Source organism: Bos grunniens, chromosome 1 (assembly GCF_055505025.1).
Source record: "Bos grunniens cultivar Pamir isolate PY7600 chromosome 1, Bosgru_T2T1.0, whole genome shotgun sequence".
NCBI classification, from domain to species: Eukaryota; Metazoa; Chordata; class Mammalia; order Artiodactyla; family Bovidae; genus Bos; species Bos grunniens.
In genome coordinates, this window is record NC_141165.1 from 71,929,725 (window position 1) to 71,951,346 (window position 21,622).

Below are 21,622 nucleotides of genomic sequence, written 5' to 3' on the forward strand. Positions count from 1 at the left end.
AATTAGAACTTGGGCTTTTCCTCCCTTCACACCTCTTCTTCTGAACAAATATCACTAATGTTCATCCTCACCAGGAGAAAACCATACTGGCCCACTCAATGGCCAATTAGAATAAATTGTAAATTAGGATAAATATGATAGGTAATACAAAAATCAAAAGCTCTCAAAAGAAAAGGAACAAAAAACCTGAATAAATAAGCTTAACGGTCCATTGTTTGTGGGGGAAATGATGAAATTATCATCAAAATATTCTATGAATTGAGAATGAAGATACATTTTTATGTGGAAAGATTTTACAAAAAAAAATCTATCTAAAAAAGTAAGACTCTTCTAGGACAGGTATTAGTTTTCATAAAGGGAGCATCAGTCTGTGTCTGGTAAGGGAAAATATATGCTTTATGTAAATCTCAGTAAATTGGTTAATTAAGATTCTTCATACTAACCCATATTTAAGGGAATATTTGTGACGAGGCTAAGCATCTGGACATTAAAACCATATCCACACAGGAGAGTTCCAATTATCCCTGAAGCGGCCACACAGTCTGAATCATTCAGGTGAAAACACCCCTTTTCTTTAAGAGCAGTTTTAGGGACACAGGTTAACAGTAAATTCTGTAATGCTTCTTTTGCCCTGAAGGAAAAAAAAAAAAAAAAAAACCTAGTCTAAATATCAATCCTCAGATATCAAACCTGTGTTTAAACCAAGTACCAATCTGCTCCCCCACCAAAATTCTGGGTGAGGTATTGTCTCCACATTCAGGGACATTAGTCCAGCAGTGTGGGAAAAAAAAATCTTCATTTGGACAGTGCATCTTCCAGACATTCCCTTCTATTATTGATTTGTTTTCTCCTGTCCCTTTTCTCCTTCTTTTGTTTCCTTATCATAGCTTCAGGTTATTACGTGCGAAGTATTGATGGGAATGGATGGTTTTGGTCGATGGAGAGCTAATGCATCCCTAATCCCACTATTGTTACAGAGTTATGCTTTACTCTGGTCTCTGATGGGGGAAAAGGTGCAAAGCTGTTGATCCTAGTTTTATTTGTCACAAACCCATCCATCAATCAAGCGCAAGCATGTCTGAATGCTGAATGACATGTGGGTCTCAGCTGAAAAAATTCGATAACACTGTATTGTCAGCTCTCTCACTCTTTTTTTGATAAGAAATACATTTGACTGAAATAGATAAGCATGCAACTACTAAAGACTTGAAGAGAGAAAGTGACGCATTGGCACCAAAGGTTATATATCTTTGGTATTAATGATACTTATGAGTAAATAAAATGGGAGAGGGCAGCTACAGCTAGAGACATACAACATCCCTAAGGCTTGGTTATGTTTAAGTATTGTCACTCTACTATTATTCAGGTTTTCAAATATTAATCTGACCATATTTCACAGTTGGCTACACTGGTTAAAATGTAAGCAAATGTGCATTTAGTGAAGGTGGTGAGGTGGAGGGAATCAAATATCACTTGTTTACACTGCTCTGAACAATAGAGATAGATCCTTTTTTTGTTATGTATGGTACATGAAGCCATGCAATATTTTTGTGTATATATGAACTCATAAGTTCACAACTGTCTCCTCTTGTGAGTGAAAGCATTTGGGGGAAAAAAGCTTTAATTATTTTAAACTGGAAATATATATACATGTCATTTTAATAGTGACTTAACTTATAATTACAGTCTCAAAAATGGTTTCTGTGTGTCCTTTTTATTCTTAGTTACTAAATTAGGTACTTTAATACATTATGAAAGCCTGTCTTTTCAGTTATACACAATTTTCTATTCATAGTTATTTCAAGATAATTACATTTGGAAATAGTTAAAGCATTAAAAACAACACTAGTATAATATAATTTTAGAGGCAAAATTAATCAACAAATCAGAACATTTTAAAAACCATTTGATTTTCTTGTCATAACATTTTAGAGAAGACAAGAATTTTTTAAATGACCTAAAAAAGCCTATCAAGAAAGGTAACAAAAAGACAGTCCTGAATTAGAGGGCATGACAGATGAACATTTTGTAGCTGTTAAGTATCACCATGCTATGAAAGTAAGCCATCTTTTCTCTGTTCAGTGACTGGGGGCTAGAAAACTGCAAAAAAAAAAAAAAAAATCAATGTAGAAGTGCTTTAGATTTGTGGGGTAAATTACATGTGCTTGGCCGCTCCATTGTATCTGCCCTATATTCTATACGAGATACTTTAGATGGAACTGTCACATAATACATATACTTAATATTGATTTTTAGAGATTTAACAGAACTTAAATTGAACCCAATAGCAAAGCAAAAGAAACTGTATCTTCTTCAAATCCCTAATACTTGAAATATTCTTGAAATTAACTAAATAGTAACTCCCAATTTTAAATTCATGATGATAGACAAAAAAAAAAATCAAATTTGATTCCTAATTCTCCTCACTTTGTTTTGCTTCTCTTACTAACATTTTAATCTTACTTTTTCACTTCTTTAAAACCATGTTAATTCTTGAAGACTTCCCAGGAGGGTCCATGAATCAGCAAATGGGAGCCAACTGGAACCTTTGAGAGTTGCTAGAAGTTCCAAACAATGACCTTTCTGTTGACTATTCTTTTGGGTTTTCAACTTGCTTTAGTTTGGCCTCAGTTTGCAGTGATTTCAATTTGCAGGGCTTCCCTGGTGTCTGCAATGAAGGAGACATGGAATCGTTTCCTGGGTTGGAAAGATCCCCTGGAGCAGGGAATGGGTACCCACTCCAGTATTCTTGCCTGGAGAATTCTTCATGGACAGAGGATACTGGTGGAGTATAGTTCATGGAGTCACAAAGGGTTGGACACAACTGAACAACTAACACTAACAGTGAATTATACACTATTGTGAATTCTAATCCCATTTAAATAAAGTATCTGAAGCCACCAGGATCAAGGAGTCCATAGTTTTCCAAGGGCAGCCTCTCCTAGCTAGATACTATCTATGAGGCTCCAAACAACTCTAGTTGAAAGAGAACCCAGTTCAGTCCCTGGTAAGAAAAATACTATGAGGTTATTCCAGTCAACTCTGAATATCCAGGTCCTGGACTTTGGACAGAAATATAACCTAGTCTGCACATACTCTTGAATAAGAATTTATCACATCTAGGGTGACCTCAGTTCCACAGTGGGCCTCCAGAAAGAATACAGACTTTATAATTTTACTCATCATGATGAGAAGCAATAGCAACGTCAACAAAACAGGGAACCATCTTGAGATCTGTTGGTAGTAGGGCCTCATTCCATCCAGAAATGCCTTGGGAAGAAGGATGAAATGTGGGATAAAGGGGATTTTATGTTCAGGTGGTATTTTGAAATCTTTTTGAAATATTTTATAAAATAGTTAATTTTATAAAAAAGAAAATGAAATCACATACAAAATGCCATAACCCACAAATAGCATCTGTAGCTTTGCTATAATATATATGTAATACAATGAAATATTGAGATTAATCAATTGGTCTAATGGGAATACTTTAATGTGGCTAATTACACACTAATAACCCTATTCCAAAACTCCTCTGATAAAAGAAACATCATTAATAGAAGATCTGTTACTTCCAAGTGACCAATATTTTCACATAAATGAATATTAAAGATAGCCAAGATATTAAACAGTATCTATTTTCCCATGGGACACAGAATTTTGAACTCTACTCCAATGATCAAAGAATTTAGAAACAGCTTTTCTCTAATGACTATGAGATAAAGTTCTAATGACTTCTGCTAGCCCTACTTAGTATAACAACTGTGTTTGCGTGTGCGTGTGTGTGTGTAAAACCATTTGACTCTGGGAATGTCTATTATAGTTAATATTGCAATCAAACCTTTTTTAAATGGGGACAAAGTAAAATCAGGAAAAAATATATCTATAAAAACAACTCAAACTCTACTAAAGAATACAAAAGAAGATTTTGAAAAATGGAAAGATATACCATTTTTCTGACTGAGAAGACTCAATGATAAACAGATTAATTCTTTCCAACTAAGTGTACAGATGTAATATAAACAAAATAAAAGCCCTAATGCCATTTTTAACCTTAGAGACTAATTCTAAACTCTATTTGGAAGAATAAATGTGTGATGACAGTCTAAAAAATGTTAAGAAAGAAACAGGAGAAACGATTTGTTCTACCAGGTGGCAAAGCATTCTGTAAAGCTTCAGTAATTAAACAGTGTGTGTTCTGTTTGTATCTCCTGAGTAGATAATTTGTATCTCCTGGGCCCCCAGTTATGATGATGTTCATTATTAAATTATAATGTCATATAGTCTAAATCACTCTCCAAACCCAAAGGGGAGAAAACAGGCAAAACAGTAGCAGCAATGGTGAGAGACCTTTTCTTCCTATCAATATTCCTAGGGTTTGACCCCTAGAGAAGACGAAGGGGGAGGTGACAGCTATCACAGAAGCATGTAAGAACTGGAAAACTTTGTTACTCTATTTTCCCATCTCACAGAGAGGCAGAATTTTAAAAGGGCACACAGAGAAATATTTTACACTCTCCCTAATTCCTGTCTCCTTGCATTAGTCAAAGTTATACAGTATTAACAGCTATGCCTTTAAATAGTTTTAGAGTGAAACTGAAAGTGCTACTCGCTCAGTCGTGTCTGACTCTTTCCTGACCCCATGGACTATAGCCTCTGTCCATGGAATTCTCCAGGCAAGAATACTGGAGTGGGTTGCCATTCCCTTCTCCAGGGGAATGTTCCCCCAAATAGTTACTTTAAAACTCTAACACCTTTGTAGGAAAGAAGGGAAGACAATCTTACACCTAAGCCCACTCAAGCATTCTTGGTGCTGATTATAGGGAAAAGTTGTCATATATGATTTGAAAAAGTAGAAACTATCTATGGCTTTTAGGCCTGGCTCTGGTTCATGGATCTCCCAAATTCTGCCAAAAAAGCAAGATGTTAGTGAAACAGACAAAGCAATATAATAAACAGAATCTGGGAATTTGGTAGCGGTAAAAACGACATTTTAAATAGAGAGGGCTGCTCTCAGACACTACTGGTATGAATGTAAAATTGGTAAGCCAATTTAGAAGCCAATTTTTGCAGTATCTGTTAAGATGAAAGACATGCATAGCCCAAGACCCAGCAATTCCACTTTCCCATGACAAACACTGGCACATGTGCACAAGTACAAGGTCACAGCACTAGCTGAGCAGTGAAAAATCGGAAACTACAAACGACCACAGGGGATTGGCCAAATACTATGAATATAATACATAAGTAGGAAAGGTGAGATCAATCCCTCTATACTGGCACAAAAGAGATTCCTAAAACATATCACTGAGTGAGAAAAAACAAGCTTCAGAATATTACTACATAAAGTATTTTATGCTTGAGGTATATATACATGTATAGTGCACCATTCACCGTGGAAAAAAAAATGACATAGATTTTCATTAATCCTTATCTACCTCAAATCATATACAAAAATATACTTCTTATGTATTACCTTAGCTGTGACTTTAAGCTATAAAGTTAGTTACTAAAAGGAATTATACAAAACTATTTATTTAACCTTATTATGGTTAAATAAAAGCCAGAAGGTATAAAAGAAAACAACAGCAACAAACTTCTGTATAACAAACAGCACTAAGAAAAACTGAAAGAAAAACTGTCAGAGGAGTTCAGACGGTACAGCATCTCTTAGGGAGAAATCCATTAATATGCACATTTAAAATGCAGATACCCTGTATCCCAGCAATCCCTTCCCATTTACAAGAGTTTATGCCAAGGAAATAATTGTATATATTGTCCATTATGTGTGTAAAAGGATGTTCAGCATGGCATTTTGTGTTTATAACTGCACATAAAAGGGGGGACACTAAATGTCCATTAGTAAGTAAATGGTTCAATAGATCATGGTGCTTCCATATAATGGAATACTATAAAGTCATTAAGATGAATAGTATTAATATTAACTTTGTCAAGTTCCACTGACCAAACTCTGAATTAAATGCAGCATCTCATTCAATCCTTTCAACAATGCTTTGAGGTAGCTATAATTAGGGCCAAACTCTGAGTTAAATGCAATATCTCCTTCAATCCTTTCAACAATGTTTTGAAGCAGCTGTAGTTAGAATTGTCATTTTAAAGATGACAGGGCTGAGACTTAGGTTAAGCAGCCCAAAAACATACCACTGTCTCACTCTGAATCTGGAGCTTTTTGAAGATCCACGTGTACACAGACATAGGAGGATACTGGCAAAATACTAATATGAAAAAAAGGAAACTGAAGAGTAGTACGTATAGTGCAGTCACATTTATATACATAAATGTAAAAGTCTGACAGGGAGAGAGAAACATGTTAAAGTGGTCTCTATATGGATGGATCTTTTCTACTTTCTTTTTACTTGATTATATTTTCTGACTTTTTTCCAGCAAGGAACACATACTGCACTTTTTAAAATAAACTAAGCAATTCTAAGATTAAAAAACCAATAGTGTTTCAGAGCAGTGAAGATTATTATTCTAGCAAATGTAATTATTTAAATGAAGATTTTTAAAAAGTTCGATGGTTTTGCCTAGAAAACACATTTCCATGTGTAAGTAAATGCTGTGTAAGTTAGAGTATGAAAATTCAGCTGGCTTTTCCAATAATCAAAAACTGATATATCATTGGAGAGATAAAACTGATCTTTTTCTAATTACCTAGATGCTCAGGAACTCTTTTTAAAGCACACTAGAATAACAGCTTTTGAGCAAGCAAGCAATAATATGAATTGGGGTTTTTGACAGAAAGGATGAAAGCAAGTTACTTTAAATCTAGTATCTCCACTTTTCAAAAAGCATTCTCTAAGATTAGCTGTGCTTTTTCCAGGCAGTGTACTGATCTAGAGGATCCCTAATCCATTGGGATGAGCCTGCCCGATCAATAAGATGGAATCTACACTTGTCACATCCAGGGATGTAGTTCTGGAGACAAAATTGCCACCAAATGTGAACCCTCAACCAAACCATGATCTTGTCAAACACCCCTACCACTTTTCTTTTCTCTTATTATCTCATTCCTTTTTTAATGACATCAGGTTAAAATGAGTATCAGAGGGAAAACTGAAGATAATGTAGCAAGACAATGCAGTTCTACTTTCTCAACTGGAAGATGTACCAAGTGAGACCCAAAGTATAAATTAGCCCCTTCTTCCTAAAGCTAGAATCACAACCCAGGTCTCCTTCGTGGCACAAAATTCTTTGACTGGACAACTCTGTGTAATATACAGTCTGAGTGGGCTGGTATAATGAAACACAGTTTTTGCCTTAGGGACGCAGTCAGGCAGAGGTGAAGAGGGGTAAGATTCTGGGATGTGGGCTGACTGTAGACATGTACGTTTGAACACCAGCAATCAGAGCCACTTTTCCTTTTACCATTATTTCCTGAGAATAATGAGCCAACAGTTCCAAAGCTCTAGATTCCAAAATACCACACCCTAAGGAATATTCATGGGGTCGCAAAGAGTCAGACACGACTGAGTGACTGACCTGAACTGAACTGAAGGAATGTTCACGTCCATTTGTGAGAAGCCAAGGACTGGGAGAGAAAAGAGCAACAGCTGTTTTCTCTCTTCCTCTAGTCTGCAATTTGGTTGAAAGATATCTAAGATTGGAGCAAGGCATAGATAACCACCTTCTAGTATGATCTGAGAAAAACAGTCCTCCCACCTCTAAAATAGGTCCTCTAGGGACTTGCTGAAGTGCTTGACACATCCACATTAAAGAGTCATTCCTTTGGGACAAAGAATTATTTACATATTCAACACTGAAGAAATATCTACTAAGAATCTATGTGCCCAACACATGTTCTTTATGCTTCCCTCCTTAAAAAGTGACAAATGAATAATAACTGGGCTCTATCCTAAAGGCATTTAAAATCTAGATGGGAACGAGAGCAGAAATAAGATAATTTAAGTAGAAAACGATGTGTTAGCACAGGGTTAGGATGTGTGTCAAGCACTCAGGAGACCTGAAGGCAAGCTGCAACAAAGTGAGGTGAAACTTATCAGGTGGCAGGCGTAGGCACGGGGACCCCAGAGCTGGAAGGAAGTGTAAGACACAAAGACAGAAAGTGAACACAAGCTGAGCGCGAAGGGCCCACTTCATCCTGAGGAGGAGGAGAGCCACTGAAGAGGGTTAAGTTAGCAAGGAAGGGTGGGGAAAAGGTGATATAGAACATATATTGATGCTTATGTATCATAGTGGAGAAAAGAATGCATCAGGTGATTAACAGTCGTTAACACTTATGAAAAATTTGCTCCAGGAAACAAAAAGGGGAGAAGAATTAATCTCAGAATTACATTCTTGCTCTAAAACTGTGGGAAAACGGTCTTGCCAGAATTTGTAATCCTGTGAAACAAAAAAAAATCTGGCAAGCAAAATCTTGCCAGAACTTGTAATCCTGTGGAAGGTCGAAATCTTTGCGTGCAAAAATATTAGAGTACATATGTTAACCTACAGGGTGGAGATTTCAATGCATTAGTGGTTCAGGGAAAGGCCTGCTCCGGAGAAGACTGAAGCAGCCTCAAAAGACCTTATAAAGGAGAGGGGAAAATACTTGCTGGGAAGAGTGACAGCAAGTGTCTGTTTGAGGGTGACAGAACCTAGTAACATTCATTCAAAAACATTAACCAAGCCCTGTGCGGGTGCCTTCAGTGGATGAACAATAGATAGAAATGACCTGTCCTCAAAGGCCTTCAGTTTAGTGTTCGCTGGGGGTGACAGAAATAAACAAGGTCTTACCATACAGCACAGGGAACATATTCAATATTCTGTAATAAACCATGATGGAAAAACATGAAAAAGAATATATATCTATAACTGAGTCACTCTGCTGTACAGCAGAAACTAACACAACATTGTAAATCAACTATACTTCAATAAAAGAAAAGATACTCGTCTGATCGGAATAGAAGCTTTGCTGAAACAATGATTCAGAGCAGGTGTGTGTGTGTGTGTACTGGGCTAGGGACTGGGAGTCAAAGGACTTGCATGGCCAGGTTTCAACTCTGAGTTCTTGAGGAGACAGACGGATAGAAGCCAGTGAGAACTCTGAAGGTAAACTTGATCACTTCACAGTACCTCCTTCTGACTTAAACATACACACATGCACAAACACACACATGCACACGTATCTATTCACATGCATATGTAATACATACTGACTGAAGTGTACTTTAGAAGTATACATAAGTTGCCCCTAGATGAAAGATTTGCTGTAGAATACTTAATTAAAATGTGTCTCTATTTCAGTTAGAGCTGCCTTCCAAAGACATTATTGCTAAAACACAATCAAAACGATAGCCCTTCTTTGGTGTGAATAGATATGCTTGAAAAAAGGTAACTTTGGTTCATGTGTTACTTTTTTTAACTACTTTACCTATTATTCCATTTATATAATAATTTTACCTCTTTTGTGGATTTTTAAACTTTTTATTTTATATCAAAATATAGTTGATAATAATGTGATTCATGTATCATTTAGTTGAAGGATGTTTTTATAGAAAAAGTATATGTGAAGGTCATAGCAGGGACCCTGCACCTTGGCTTAAAAACAAAAGTTTGTTTTCTACTTAGAAAACTTTTCTATCCATTATTTAAAATGTATAATGTACATAAAAATATGAAACAATCATCCATAAGTGACCAAAGCTGACATTCTTTGTAGCTCCTTCTAACTGTGTATCTTTTAACCAACTGTCTCATTAAAGCTGAGCTTGCTGTTTGTATCAGTAGACGCCTTCAGGTGCTCCCACTGCCTACAAAGCACAGGTGACTGTGTTAACTGACCCAGGTCTCTGGCCAGCTAACCTAAAGTTTTGTATTTATTAATATGTTCAGGGTAAACATCAATTTCAGGTTTTGCACTGAAAGGAACCTCAGAGAGTGAGTTCACTGCCCTGGAGCAGTGATTCTCAAAGTGTAGACCTCACAACAGCAGTTTTGGCTTCACCTGTGAGATGGTTAGAAATGCAAAACCATGCGCCCCACTCCCACCTGCTCCATATAAACCTCTGAGAAACGCGCCCAGGAAAGAGCATTTTAACAAGCTTTCCAGGTGACTCTAGTGCACATATGTATTTGTGAACCCATGCTCATGGGGAACACACAGCTAGTTAGCAGTAGTCCCCAGTCCACTGCAACCTGGGAAAAACATGTTTGATGGTGCCTCGTGTGACTTACACAGAGTAGGAACTTACTAAATGCTTGTTGACTGAAAGAGCTTACTTCTAAATTCTCCCAAATTTCTAACCCTTTTCCCATACTTTTTTCTTAGAACAATGCCTGGCGTTTTATTATCTAGTTACTGTTTACAAATTCATCACCTTCCACTGCTCACACTTGCATGCACCATTTTTTTTTAATTTTTTATTTAATTTTTAAACTTTACATAATTGTATTAGTTCTGCCAAATATCAAAATGAATCCACCACAGGTATACATGTGTTCCCCATCCTGAACCCTCCTCCCTCCTCCCTCCCCATACCATCCCTCTGGGTCGTCCCAGTGCACTAGCCCCAAGCGTCCAGTATCGTGCATCGAACCTGGACTGGCATCTCGTTTCATACATGATATTTTACATATTTCAATGCCATTCTCCCAAATCTCCCCACCCTCTCCCTCTCCCACGGAGTCCATAAGACTGTTCTATACATCACTGTCTCTTTTGCTGTCTCGTTCACAGGGTTATTGTTACCATCTTTCTAAATTCCATATATATGCGTTAGTATACTGTATTGGTGTTTTTCCTTCTGGCTTACTTCACTCTGTATAATAGGCTCCAGTTTCATCCACCTCATTAGAACTGATTCAAATGTATTCTTTTTAATGGCTGAGTAATACTCCATTATGTATATGTACCACCGCTTTCTTATCCATTCATCTGCTGATGGGCATCTAGGTTGCTTCCATGTCCTGGCTATTATAAACAGTGCTGCGATGAACATTGGGGTACACGTGTCTCTTTCCCTTCTGGTTTCCTCAGTGTGTATGCCCAGCAGTGGGATTGCTGGATCATAAGGCAGTTCTATTTCCAGTTTTTTAAGGAATCTCCACACTCTTCTCCATAGTGGCTGTACTAGTTTGCATTCCCACCAACAGTGTAAGAGGGTTCCCTTTTCTCCACACCCTCTCCAGCATTTATTATTTGTAGACTTTTGGATCGCAGCCATTCTGACTGGTGTGAAATGGTACCTCATAGTGGTTTTGATTTGCATTTCTCTGATAATGAGTGATGTTGAGCATCTTTTCATGTGTTTGTTAGCCCTCTGTATGTCTTCTTTGGAGAAATGTCTATTTAGTTCTTTGGCCCATTTTCTGATTGGGTCATTTATTTTTCTGGAGTTGAGCTGTAGGAGTTGCTTGTATATTTTTGAGATTAGTTGTTTGTCAGTTGCTTCATTTGCTATTATTTTCTCCCATTCTGAGGCTGTCTTTTCACCTTGCTAATAGTTTCCTTTGCTGTGCAGAAGCTTTTAAGGTTAATTAGGTCCCATTTGTTTATTTTTGCTTTTATTTCCAATATTCTGGGAGGTGGGTCATAGAGGATCCTGCTGTGATGTATGTCAGAGAGTGTTTTGCCTATGTTCTCCTCTAAGAGTTTTATAGTTTCTGGTCTTATGTTTAGATCTTTAATCCATTTTGAGTTTATTTTTGTGTATGGTGTTAGAAAGTGTTCTAGTTTCATTCTTTTACAAGTGGTTGACCAGATTTCCCAGCACCACTTGTTAAAGAGATTGTCTTTAATCCATTGTATATCCTTGCCTCCTTTGTCAAAGATAAGGTGTCCATATGTGCATGGATTTATCTTTGAACACATACCACTGCAATCTGCCTCTGAAGTAAACACTCCCTTTATTTGCTGAGAGTTCCCTTTGGTGTCAACAGGAAAAAAAAAAAAAAAACTAAGTACCACAGTGTTTTCTTCACTTTCCTCATTCTAGGGCCTTACTACCCAAAGTGTGAACAGCAGGTTAGCAGCATGGGCATCACCTGTCAGCTTGTTAGAACTGTAGAATCTGGGGCCCTACTCCAGACCTAATGAGGCAGAATCTGTATTTTAACACAATTCCAAAGTGATGCATATACAGTTAACATCTGAGGAGAAAACTGCTAGGGAGCCAGTTGCTACTCTTAATCGTGCTCAGACAGGTTTTGAAGTACGTGTATCTCAGTATTAACACTATGTGACACTCATTCACTCCTTATTCAGCAAGTGTTTCTTGAGTAGCTACTGTGTGCAAGGATGCGTGCTTGATTGTGCTTGCTCAGTTGCTTCAGTAATGTCTGACTCTTTGCAGGCTCCTCTGTCCATGGGATTCTCCAGGCAAGAATACTGCAGTGGGGAGCCATTCCCTTCTTCAGCAGATCTTCCCCACCCAGGGACTGAACCCAGGTCTCACATCTCCTGCATTGGCAGGTGGATTCTTTACCACTAGCGCCACCTGGGAAACCCATGTGTAAGGATGGGTGGTATGGAAATACAAAGATGAAAATGACTCTTTTAGGAACATAGTATAGCTAACAAGGGAGATAGACAGTGTGAGCCAATAGCTACAGTGCCAAGCAGGATATGGTTTAGAGTCTTCTGAGTGGTCTAAGAATACTGGCATTCAGAGAGGGCAGAGAGTACTGTCTCCTAGGGTAGAAGAGGATAAATAAGTCATTAAATTTGAAAACTTGACTGAAGTATGAAAATAAGAAGTTTATTGTCTTAGCAATGCATGGCCAACTACAGTAGAAAGAGCATCTTTGGAAATAGAGGCCTGAGTTAAACCCCAGCCAGGTGATCTTGGGAATATTACCTAACTCTTTGAAGCTAACTTCCTCATCCTCGAAAGAACATAATACTATATTTCAGGATTGTTAAGAGGCTTAGTGAGAGTGAGCGCACAGCTCCTAGAACAGCACCTGTCACACAGAAGGCACTCAATAGTGATGTTATTGCTGCTACTCCTGTTGCTGAGATTCTTTGTGAGAGGTACTCTGTCTCCTTTGATCTCAGAAACATGGCAAGAGCTGCTTGAATGTGACACCGCTGGAGTAGCCCAACAGACTCTAAGAAACAAAAGGGCAAGAAAAAAGTCTTGACAAATACTCTTGAATATTAAGGTGTTAAAGCTCAGTGTCTGGATTTCCAAAGAAAAGACCCACACAGAAGGAGTGCCACACAGTCAGCACAGCCATGAAGATACAGTGATCATACACCTTATCACTTATAACTCTTTTAATAATTAAAGAGGTGCTATTAATATTTATATAATTATAAAGATTATTAACCCAGGATAGTTCTGGGAAACAGATGTATAGGCACCCTACCTAAAGGCAAGAAAGAAAAGGACAAGATTTGGAGCAGAGGTAATGGTAGGTAGGGCTTCCCTGATGGCTCAAACGGTAAAGAATCTGCCTACAATGCAGGAGCTATGGGTTCGATCCCTGGGCTGGGAAGATCCCCTGGAGAAGGGAATGGCAGTCCACTCCAATATTCTTGCCTAGAAAACCCCATGAACAGAGAAGCCTGGCAGGCTACAGTCCATGGGGTTGCAAAGACTTGGACACGACTGAGCAACTAAGCAGCGGTAGGTAAGGAGATATGGACAAATATTATTTTTCTGCATTTGATACGTATACTTATAAAATCTGTCCATGGGGCTACAGATTGATAGGACTTTGGTAAAGTAGTTAAAAACATACCTCATCTGACTTAGTCAGCAAGCTCAGCCATATGGACTAGCCCAGAACCGAGTTTGAGTGGCAAAGCACACCCATTAACATTCATGTGCCTACGAAGAAACAAAAGAGAAGCCCCTCAAACCTTCCCTCAAAGTTTACTGAATCTTCCATGAAATGCAATCCATTAAGATATTCATTTAACTAATGCCAGACATGGTCTATAAAAAGTTGTGTATCAGAAAATATAATGGGCCTGGCACACTCATAAGCAGCATGGGACCTGACAGCTTCATTGTTAGAGGACAGAAAACTCCCAAAGCAAAGTTTCTATGACCTATAAACCTATAGCCTCTACAGTCGCCATTGCTGAAACAGCACAGTACAATAACTGATGTTCATCATTATGATCCTGAGTCAAGAAAAGAGTTGTCATTTAAGAACAGAAGCAGTATAGTGACACTGAAAGAACACTAACAATGGAAAGACCTAGGATACAGTCCGAACTCTCCCATTCCCTAGCTTCGTGATCTTGGGTTAATTATTTAATCTCTCTAAACATTATCAGCATTAGCATCATCTCCAGAGTAGGAAGATTGCATAGGCTTTGGAAGTTCTCAGAGTAAAAAGATCTTTATAAATGAATTGTACTGCCTTGAAAAGTAGTGAATTTTCCATCAACAAATGAGTATTCAAATTTAACTTTAAAAGTTTCTTGGTATGGGTTTTGTTGAATGGATTTAAGCATTGGCTGGAAGACAAATCACCTCAAGATGATCCTTTACAAAACTAAAACAATATTTCATTTATGTAGAATACTCTCAGTTCAGTCACTCAGTCATGTCCGACTTTGCGACCCCACAGACTGCAGCACACCAGGCCTGCCTGTCCATCACCAATTCCTGGAGCTTGCTCAAACTCATGTCCATCAAGTCAGTGACGCCATCCAACCATCTAATCCTCTGTCGTCCTCTTCTCCTGCCTTCAATCCTTCCCAGCATCAGGGTCTTTTCAAATGAGTCAGTTCTTCACATCAGGTGGCCAAAGAATTGAAGTTTCAGCTTTAGCATCAGTCCTTCCAATGAATATTCAGGAAATGAATATTCAGGACTGATTTCTTTTAGGATTGACTAGTTTGATCTTCTTGCAGGCCAAGGGACTCTCAAGAGTCTTCTCCAACACCACAGTTCAAAAGCATCAATTCTTCAGCACTCAGCTTTGTTAGAGATTCATAAAAATGCTAAGTGAGATGCTATTGTAAATAGTTTATTTTTTCTGAATATGAAGAGAATGTATATCAACTGAAAAGATTAATATAGTACCAAAACACATATGTTGGGCTGGCCAAAAAATTCATTTGGGTTTTTCTGTAACATCTTATGTAACAACTTTTTGGCCAACCCCAACACAAGAGAAAATAATCTTAATTCTACCCTTCCACAGATGACCATCATAAACATTTTCTTTCAGTCTTTCTTCCGCAGAATTTTTTCCAAAGTTGAAAATTTATTGCTCATACAATTTTTATGGTTCTGAAAACTGCTTTCGTTTTTAATTTACAATGCATCATAAACATTTTTCCATCCAATGAATGGAAATCTGCCACTGAAACACAGAGGGCTGCAGTTGGCTAACAAGAGTGACACCTAAAGCACAGGATTAGCATAAGGTTAAATAAAGCACAAGGCCTGGTAAACGCCTGCCAGAGGCACTACACAAAAGGAATGTCTTCCAAGTCCCTTTGTGGGGCCCTGCAGCCACCCCTGAGTTCCCCTGGGCCCCTCAGGTAGAAGGGGTCCTATAAACTTGTTTGCATCCACATAAACCCCCTCAATTTCTGTCTGGTTTTCTTCACCTCATCCTCCACCCTGGCCATCTCATCCAATTCTCTTCTCTTCACTGCTCAATTGCATATCGTGTACAGCCTCCTCATTTCCTTAAGACACTTAGAGCCAGCCTTTTTGTTGGTTTTTCTTTGGGCCTTCCTGGGTACATTCTCCCCAGCTGAGTGCTTTCTGGTGGCACCTGGTTCGCTGGCTGGCTTGTCTTCTTTTAGTTTTCCCTTGCTTTCTGCTTTTCTTTCTTTTGCTTTTCCTAATTCACTGGCATTCCCTGGCTCTTTGGGTTTCCTTCTTTTAGTTTTGTCTCACTCTCTGACCTTTCCTTATCCTTTAGAATTTCCTCATCTTCCATCTTTCCCTTGTGATCTGTCCTTCCCCTGTCTTCTAACTTTTCCTTGTCTTCCACAGTACACGCTACTCCTGGCTTTGCCACATCCAGTGGCTCGCCTCTGTTTTCCATCTTGCCTTGGTTCTCAGGCTTTCCTTCATTTTCACTGAAGAGTTTTTCCTTGTTGAGTGTCCCCTCCTTTTCCTGTTCTGTGGAGATTCTGGATAGGTTCCTCCTCTTTCTCTAGCCCTACAGAGCTCTGGGAACAATAGACACGTAGACCTGAAAGAACCTGTGGCAACAATTAGGGATTTGCAGATGCCTCTGGGTCCAAGAGCACAGAAGGAGGATGGGTACCTGGCCTGGTGCCCAGTTTGGAGCCCAGCAGTCGCCACACATTCAATTTTTATCCTACTTTTATTTTTGCTTTGTTATACCATAATCATTTTTGTGTCATAAAAAAAAAAGTTTTAGGCAGTATTTTAACGTTGCAAAATATTACATTATCTGAATACCTCAAATTTGGGCACAAATTCACATGCCTAGGTAGGAATCCTGCTCTGCCATTTACCAGCAGTGTGAATTTGGGCCATTTACTAACACCTCTGGGCCTCCTCTGTAAAAATGTGAATAACAGTACTACCTACTTCATAGTTTTATTATTAGGATTAAATGAGTTAATACATACAAAATACTTAAAGTGTCTGGTACAGGAAAAAGGAAAGTGTTAGTCACTCAGTCATGTCTGACTCTTTGTGACCCCATGGACTGGAGCCCACAAGGCTCCTCTGTCCATGGAAGTCTCCAGGCAAGAATACCAGAGTGGGTTGCCATTTCCTTCTCCAGGAGATCTTCCCAAACCAGGGATAGAACCTGGGTATCCTGCACTGCAGGCACTCTCTACTGAGTGAGCCACCAGGGAAGCCTTAATACTTAAAAGTATCTGGTACGAACTTAGAAGTGTCTGGTACACAGTAAGTGTTGAATAAATTTTAATTATTACTGTTGCTACTCATTTTATCAAACATTAGTCATTTAGATTGCTTTCAATCTTTTCATTATTATAAACAATTATGTGATAAACATCTTTGCAATGAATGAGTTTTTAAAGATATTCTTCACAATCCAAAATCTTCAGCCATTTTTTAAAAACTTGTTTCAGCTGTATGCTTCAGCTATAAAGCAGTGGATGAACAGATGCTATTTATCTGGAACCGCTGGCTTTGCCAATATTTTTTAAGTTACAACTATTTCTATTGTTCTATTTCCTCTTTTTTTAACTGTGATACAACACACATAAAATTTACCACTACTGACATCCAGTACACTGTTGTGCGATTTGCCAATATGCTGCCAGACTACTTATCCTAAAAATCGTCAAATATAATGCACAGAATGGAAGGAAAAAAAGGTAAAGGTTATTAACCTTAAAATGTCTCTCAAGAAAAAGGAAAAATAACTTCTTCATTCTCAAATTTTATTAGGAAATCATTAGGTCCAATCACCAAATTATAACCACCTTAAATACTTTCTAAAGACATATCATACATATATATTTATTAAAACTTCAACTGTCTGCATCTCTGGAGTCAGGAAGAAGATAGCTGAGGGAAGACTATCACTTAGAGTCCCATTACTTAAGGAGTCCTATCATAGTTCAGGCACTGTGGAAGCTGGTTAACATAAAATATCCTATTTAGTCCTTATGAAGACTTCAAGTTACAACTATTGTCCTCCATATTACCAGTGAGGAAACTGAGGTTTGGCAATGTAAAGTAATTTGTCTAAATTAACACAGCTAAAAAGTGGCAGAGATGGGACTCAATCTCAGATCTACCTGGTTCCCAAATTCCATTCTTTCCTTGATACTATGCTGCCTTGTTGATATAAGTATTCGTTATTACCCCAAGAGAAAGTTATTCTCTGAAAGTTGTAACAGAAATTCCAATAATCATCTAGATAGAAAACTGCAAGTCTACAAACCAGCAAATTCAGTTTTTGCAACTTTTCCTAATGGATGATATAGTTCTCCTAACATTTCATCCTCCTCTATTGCCATCAATTTGTTGCCTGGATATCTCAACATCCCTGAAAGGGTTATTCTAAAAGGATTAGGCATTAGCATTGTCAGTTCTATGCCAAAACACACAAGGCTTGTTGACTCAACAAGAAACTGCTTGTAGAGCAGCTTTACATAAACCAAAACCACAGATCTCCAAAGCTTCTCTCTTTTCTATCATAGTTATTTTCTTTTTCATGTTTGACAACATACACAGACCATCAAGAAGAAAATGTTTTTCACTGATTTACTAGAGTTTAGTGTTAGAAATTAGCAGTGAAAAGTAGTCTTCTGTTAATAATCTCATTCGATCCAAAGCCTTTTTTATTTGCTCATGTTCTCCAGTTTTCCATGATGCTAAATTTCTCATTTATAACACAAGAATGACTTAAAAACTGTACCTAACATTGTTATATAGAGATCCCCTTCTGCTTCACCTGCTCTTGGCTTACTTTTCTTGTACCCTTCATTCCATCCCACTGATACCCTCCTGAGGTGGTTTTCCTGGGGTATTACTAACCTCCAAAGAGAAAGAAAAAGAACGAGCAAATACTGTAAATCTTAGGGGAAAAAAATTCCTTCCTAGATGACTACAATTTACAACCATACTATTTAGTCTAAACAGAAATTACCAATTTTAAGTTAACCCTCAATTTTTTTTTAAGATTTTTTTGATGTAGATCATTTTTAAAGTCTTTATTGAATTTGTTACAATATTGTTTCTTTTTTATGTTTTGGTTTTTTAGCCATGAGGCATGTGGGATCTTAGCTCCCTGACCAAGGATAGAACCCACATCCCCTGCACTAGAAGGCAAAGTTCTAACCCCTGGACCACAGGGAAGCTCCCGAAGCTACCAACCTTCAACTCTTACCGGGGCCACAGTTCCCCTCTCCTGTTAATGTTCAGTGTTTTGAGGTGGGGGATCGGTAAGTGTCCACAGATTACAGCACTCTTTTTCCAGAATGACATTCATCTGCCCAGACAAAATTAACTCCATCAGCAGAAACAAGTTCATAAACAATGACTGTGCAGATGTACAATGCAATCTCCATCAAAATCTAGAACTTTCCAAGGCATTTTAACCAAGGGGAAAAAAAAACTTGAAGAATTAAATTTCTCTTTCTTTCCTCCTGTGCTCCCTGCCACCCCTCACAGTACTATCAATATTCTGTGTAACTTGGATATTTCAGAGGTTATTATAGTAAAAAGGCCATGGTGTGTCATTTACTTTCAGTAAATAAGCTGTAAATATACACACACACACACAAAAAAAAAACAAAAGTTTTGGAGATACATTTTATAGTTTATCAAGATATGAATATAAATAATTATAACCAAAAAAATTATTGGGTATGATTATCATACAGATCTATGGATGGCCTCAAATGACATTATGACACACTGCTGACTTACAGATACTTGGACTGTAGGACACTCAATGCTCCTTAAATCATATCATCAACACGGTTGCTTATTTCACCTAAGGACTATGGGATTCAATTTTATGTGGTGTGATTACAGAATATTAGAAAATCAGCTGGTAGAATAGTTTGAGTCAAGCAAATTGTTAAGAAAAAAAATCACTGAAACCTATCCTCTAAGCAATTTGGAAAATATTTATCAAAATTATAAATACATATACTTTAATACAATTTTACATCTAGGAATTTATTCTAATGAAAACCTGTGTAAAGAATGACTTTTACAAAGTTATTCATGTCATCATTGTATCAGTAAAATATTGGCAATAACTTAAATGTTCATTATCAAGGAATTGTTTACATAAATTGTAGTAGACTCATGCAGCAGAGAATGAAGCCACAAAAAAGAATGAATACACTCTATATGAAATGATACAGAAAGTTCTATAATAGATTTAAATTAGCTGAATTTTCAAAACTAATTATTTCTGGAAAATTATGCAAGAAACTAACAACATCAACTGGGAGGAGGGGGATTAGGTGGCTAGGGGTCAAGGATGGGGAAGAAAACTTTCTGTTTTGAATTTTAGACTAGAGTTGACCCTTGAACAACACTGGTTGTTCTACTACATGGGTCTGTAGACTGCATGGGTCTACTTAACAGGCTGATTTTTTTCAATAGTAATGCTCAAATTTGGAACCATGAATACCAAGGAACCACAGAGATGAAGGAACCAGGTACAGAAGGGCCCACTGTATGTTACACCTGGATTTTTGACTGCATGAGGAGGTTAGTATCCCTGACCCCACAGGCGTCAAGGGTCAACTATAGAGGAAACAGTGGTTAGTTAGGTCAAAACAACTGATACGGTAGGTCTTCATTACATAAAAATGGATGCTTAGTTGTGAAGATACACAAACGAGACCTAGAAGGACATGTCACGGTAAACTGCTTGTGATTCTGAATGACTTCGTTTTTTGCTTCTTGTGCTTTTTGGTTTCCTATTATGCACATGTTAACTTTTAAGAAATAAATGTTATTTTAAAAGCCTTAAAAAAAAATAAAATAAAATAAAACATGATAACTCATGTATGTTTCAAACTGCCCTGAAACAGGAAAATACTGCTGTAAATATTCCTCTTATAAATTTTCTCAGATTACCAGATTTTAAAATTTAGTTTAAAAAAACAAATACTAATGCTTGTTGCTATTGTTTATTTGCAAAGTCATATCCTACTTTGCACCCTCATGGACCGTAGCCTGCCTGGCTCCTCTGTCCATGGGATTTACCAGGCAAGAATACCGAAGTGTGCTGCCATTTCCTCCTCCAAGGGATCTTCCTGATTGAGGGATCAAACCCACATCTCCAGAATTAGCAGATTCTCAACCACTGAGCCACCAGGGAAAGCAAATAATAATAAGCAAATCAACAGTTAAATGGGGACTTGCCTGGTGGTACAGGGGTTAGGAATCCACTTGCCAATGCAGGGAAATGGGTTCAATCCCGGGTTCAGGAAGATTCCACATGCTGAGGGGCAACTAAGCCCATGTGCCACAACCTGTGCTCTACAGCCAGCAAGCTATAACTAGAGAAGGCCCACATGAAGCTCCAAAGATTCAGCACAGCCAAAACCAAAATTAATTTTATTTTTATAAAAAGCCTTTAATTATACAGTTTATAATACATGTACCTATGCAAACATAATCAAAGGCAATTTAATCTTTTGACTTTCACAAAGTTATAAACTTTTAATGTAGGCATCATTATGTATTTTATCAACCAGGACAACAATCATCATTCCTCATTCTCTTAAATATATATTGAGCACCTACAAGATATCAAGTACCAGGTTGGCCTCTGGAAACTCAGTGTTGAATAAGATAGCCTTGGTCTCTAACCTCTTGTACAATTCTGATACTCGACCTATTAAGGACAGAAAAGGTTCCTTTTTTTACAATGATACATGCAACACTCAATAGCTGCTTTCCACTTTCAGTAAAACTGTAAATATTCAAATGTGAAAAACAGCTGGAGCAGATGGATACAATTTAACCTTAAATTAAAAAATCCTCAGACATATATTACTTATTCTCTCCACACTCATATGAGTTCAGAAGGCTCAGTGTGCAAGGAGAGTTGGAAAAGACTCCCCTCTTCCTCATATCTCTATCTTCTCCTGTACATGCACACTTTCATTGGCCCACAAAGAAGAAAATACAGGAGTGCTTTTAATATAAGGTTCCATAAGTTATGGTTGGACTAAATGATAGTTTCCTAGGTATAAACT

The 21,622-nt window shown here is 37.7% G+C and overlaps 1 protein-coding gene and 1 pseudogene across 1 annotated transcript in view; both read right to left on the reverse strand.

The window, feature by feature from the left end:
- The window catches only part of LOC147379600 (uncharacterized), a 98,498-nt gene that overhangs the window by 40,770 nt on the left and 36,106 nt on the right, over nt 1–21,622 (reverse strand). Inside the window, exon 5 of the mRNA XM_086415389.1 lies at nt 444–631. Within this exon, the coding sequence (XP_086271515.1) occupies nt 444–631 (188 nt within the window). The remainder of the gene's footprint in view (nt 1–443; nt 632–21,622) is intronic.
- Nucleotides 15,366–16,445, reverse strand: LOC147379601 (transcription elongation factor A protein-like 2; annotated as a pseudogene).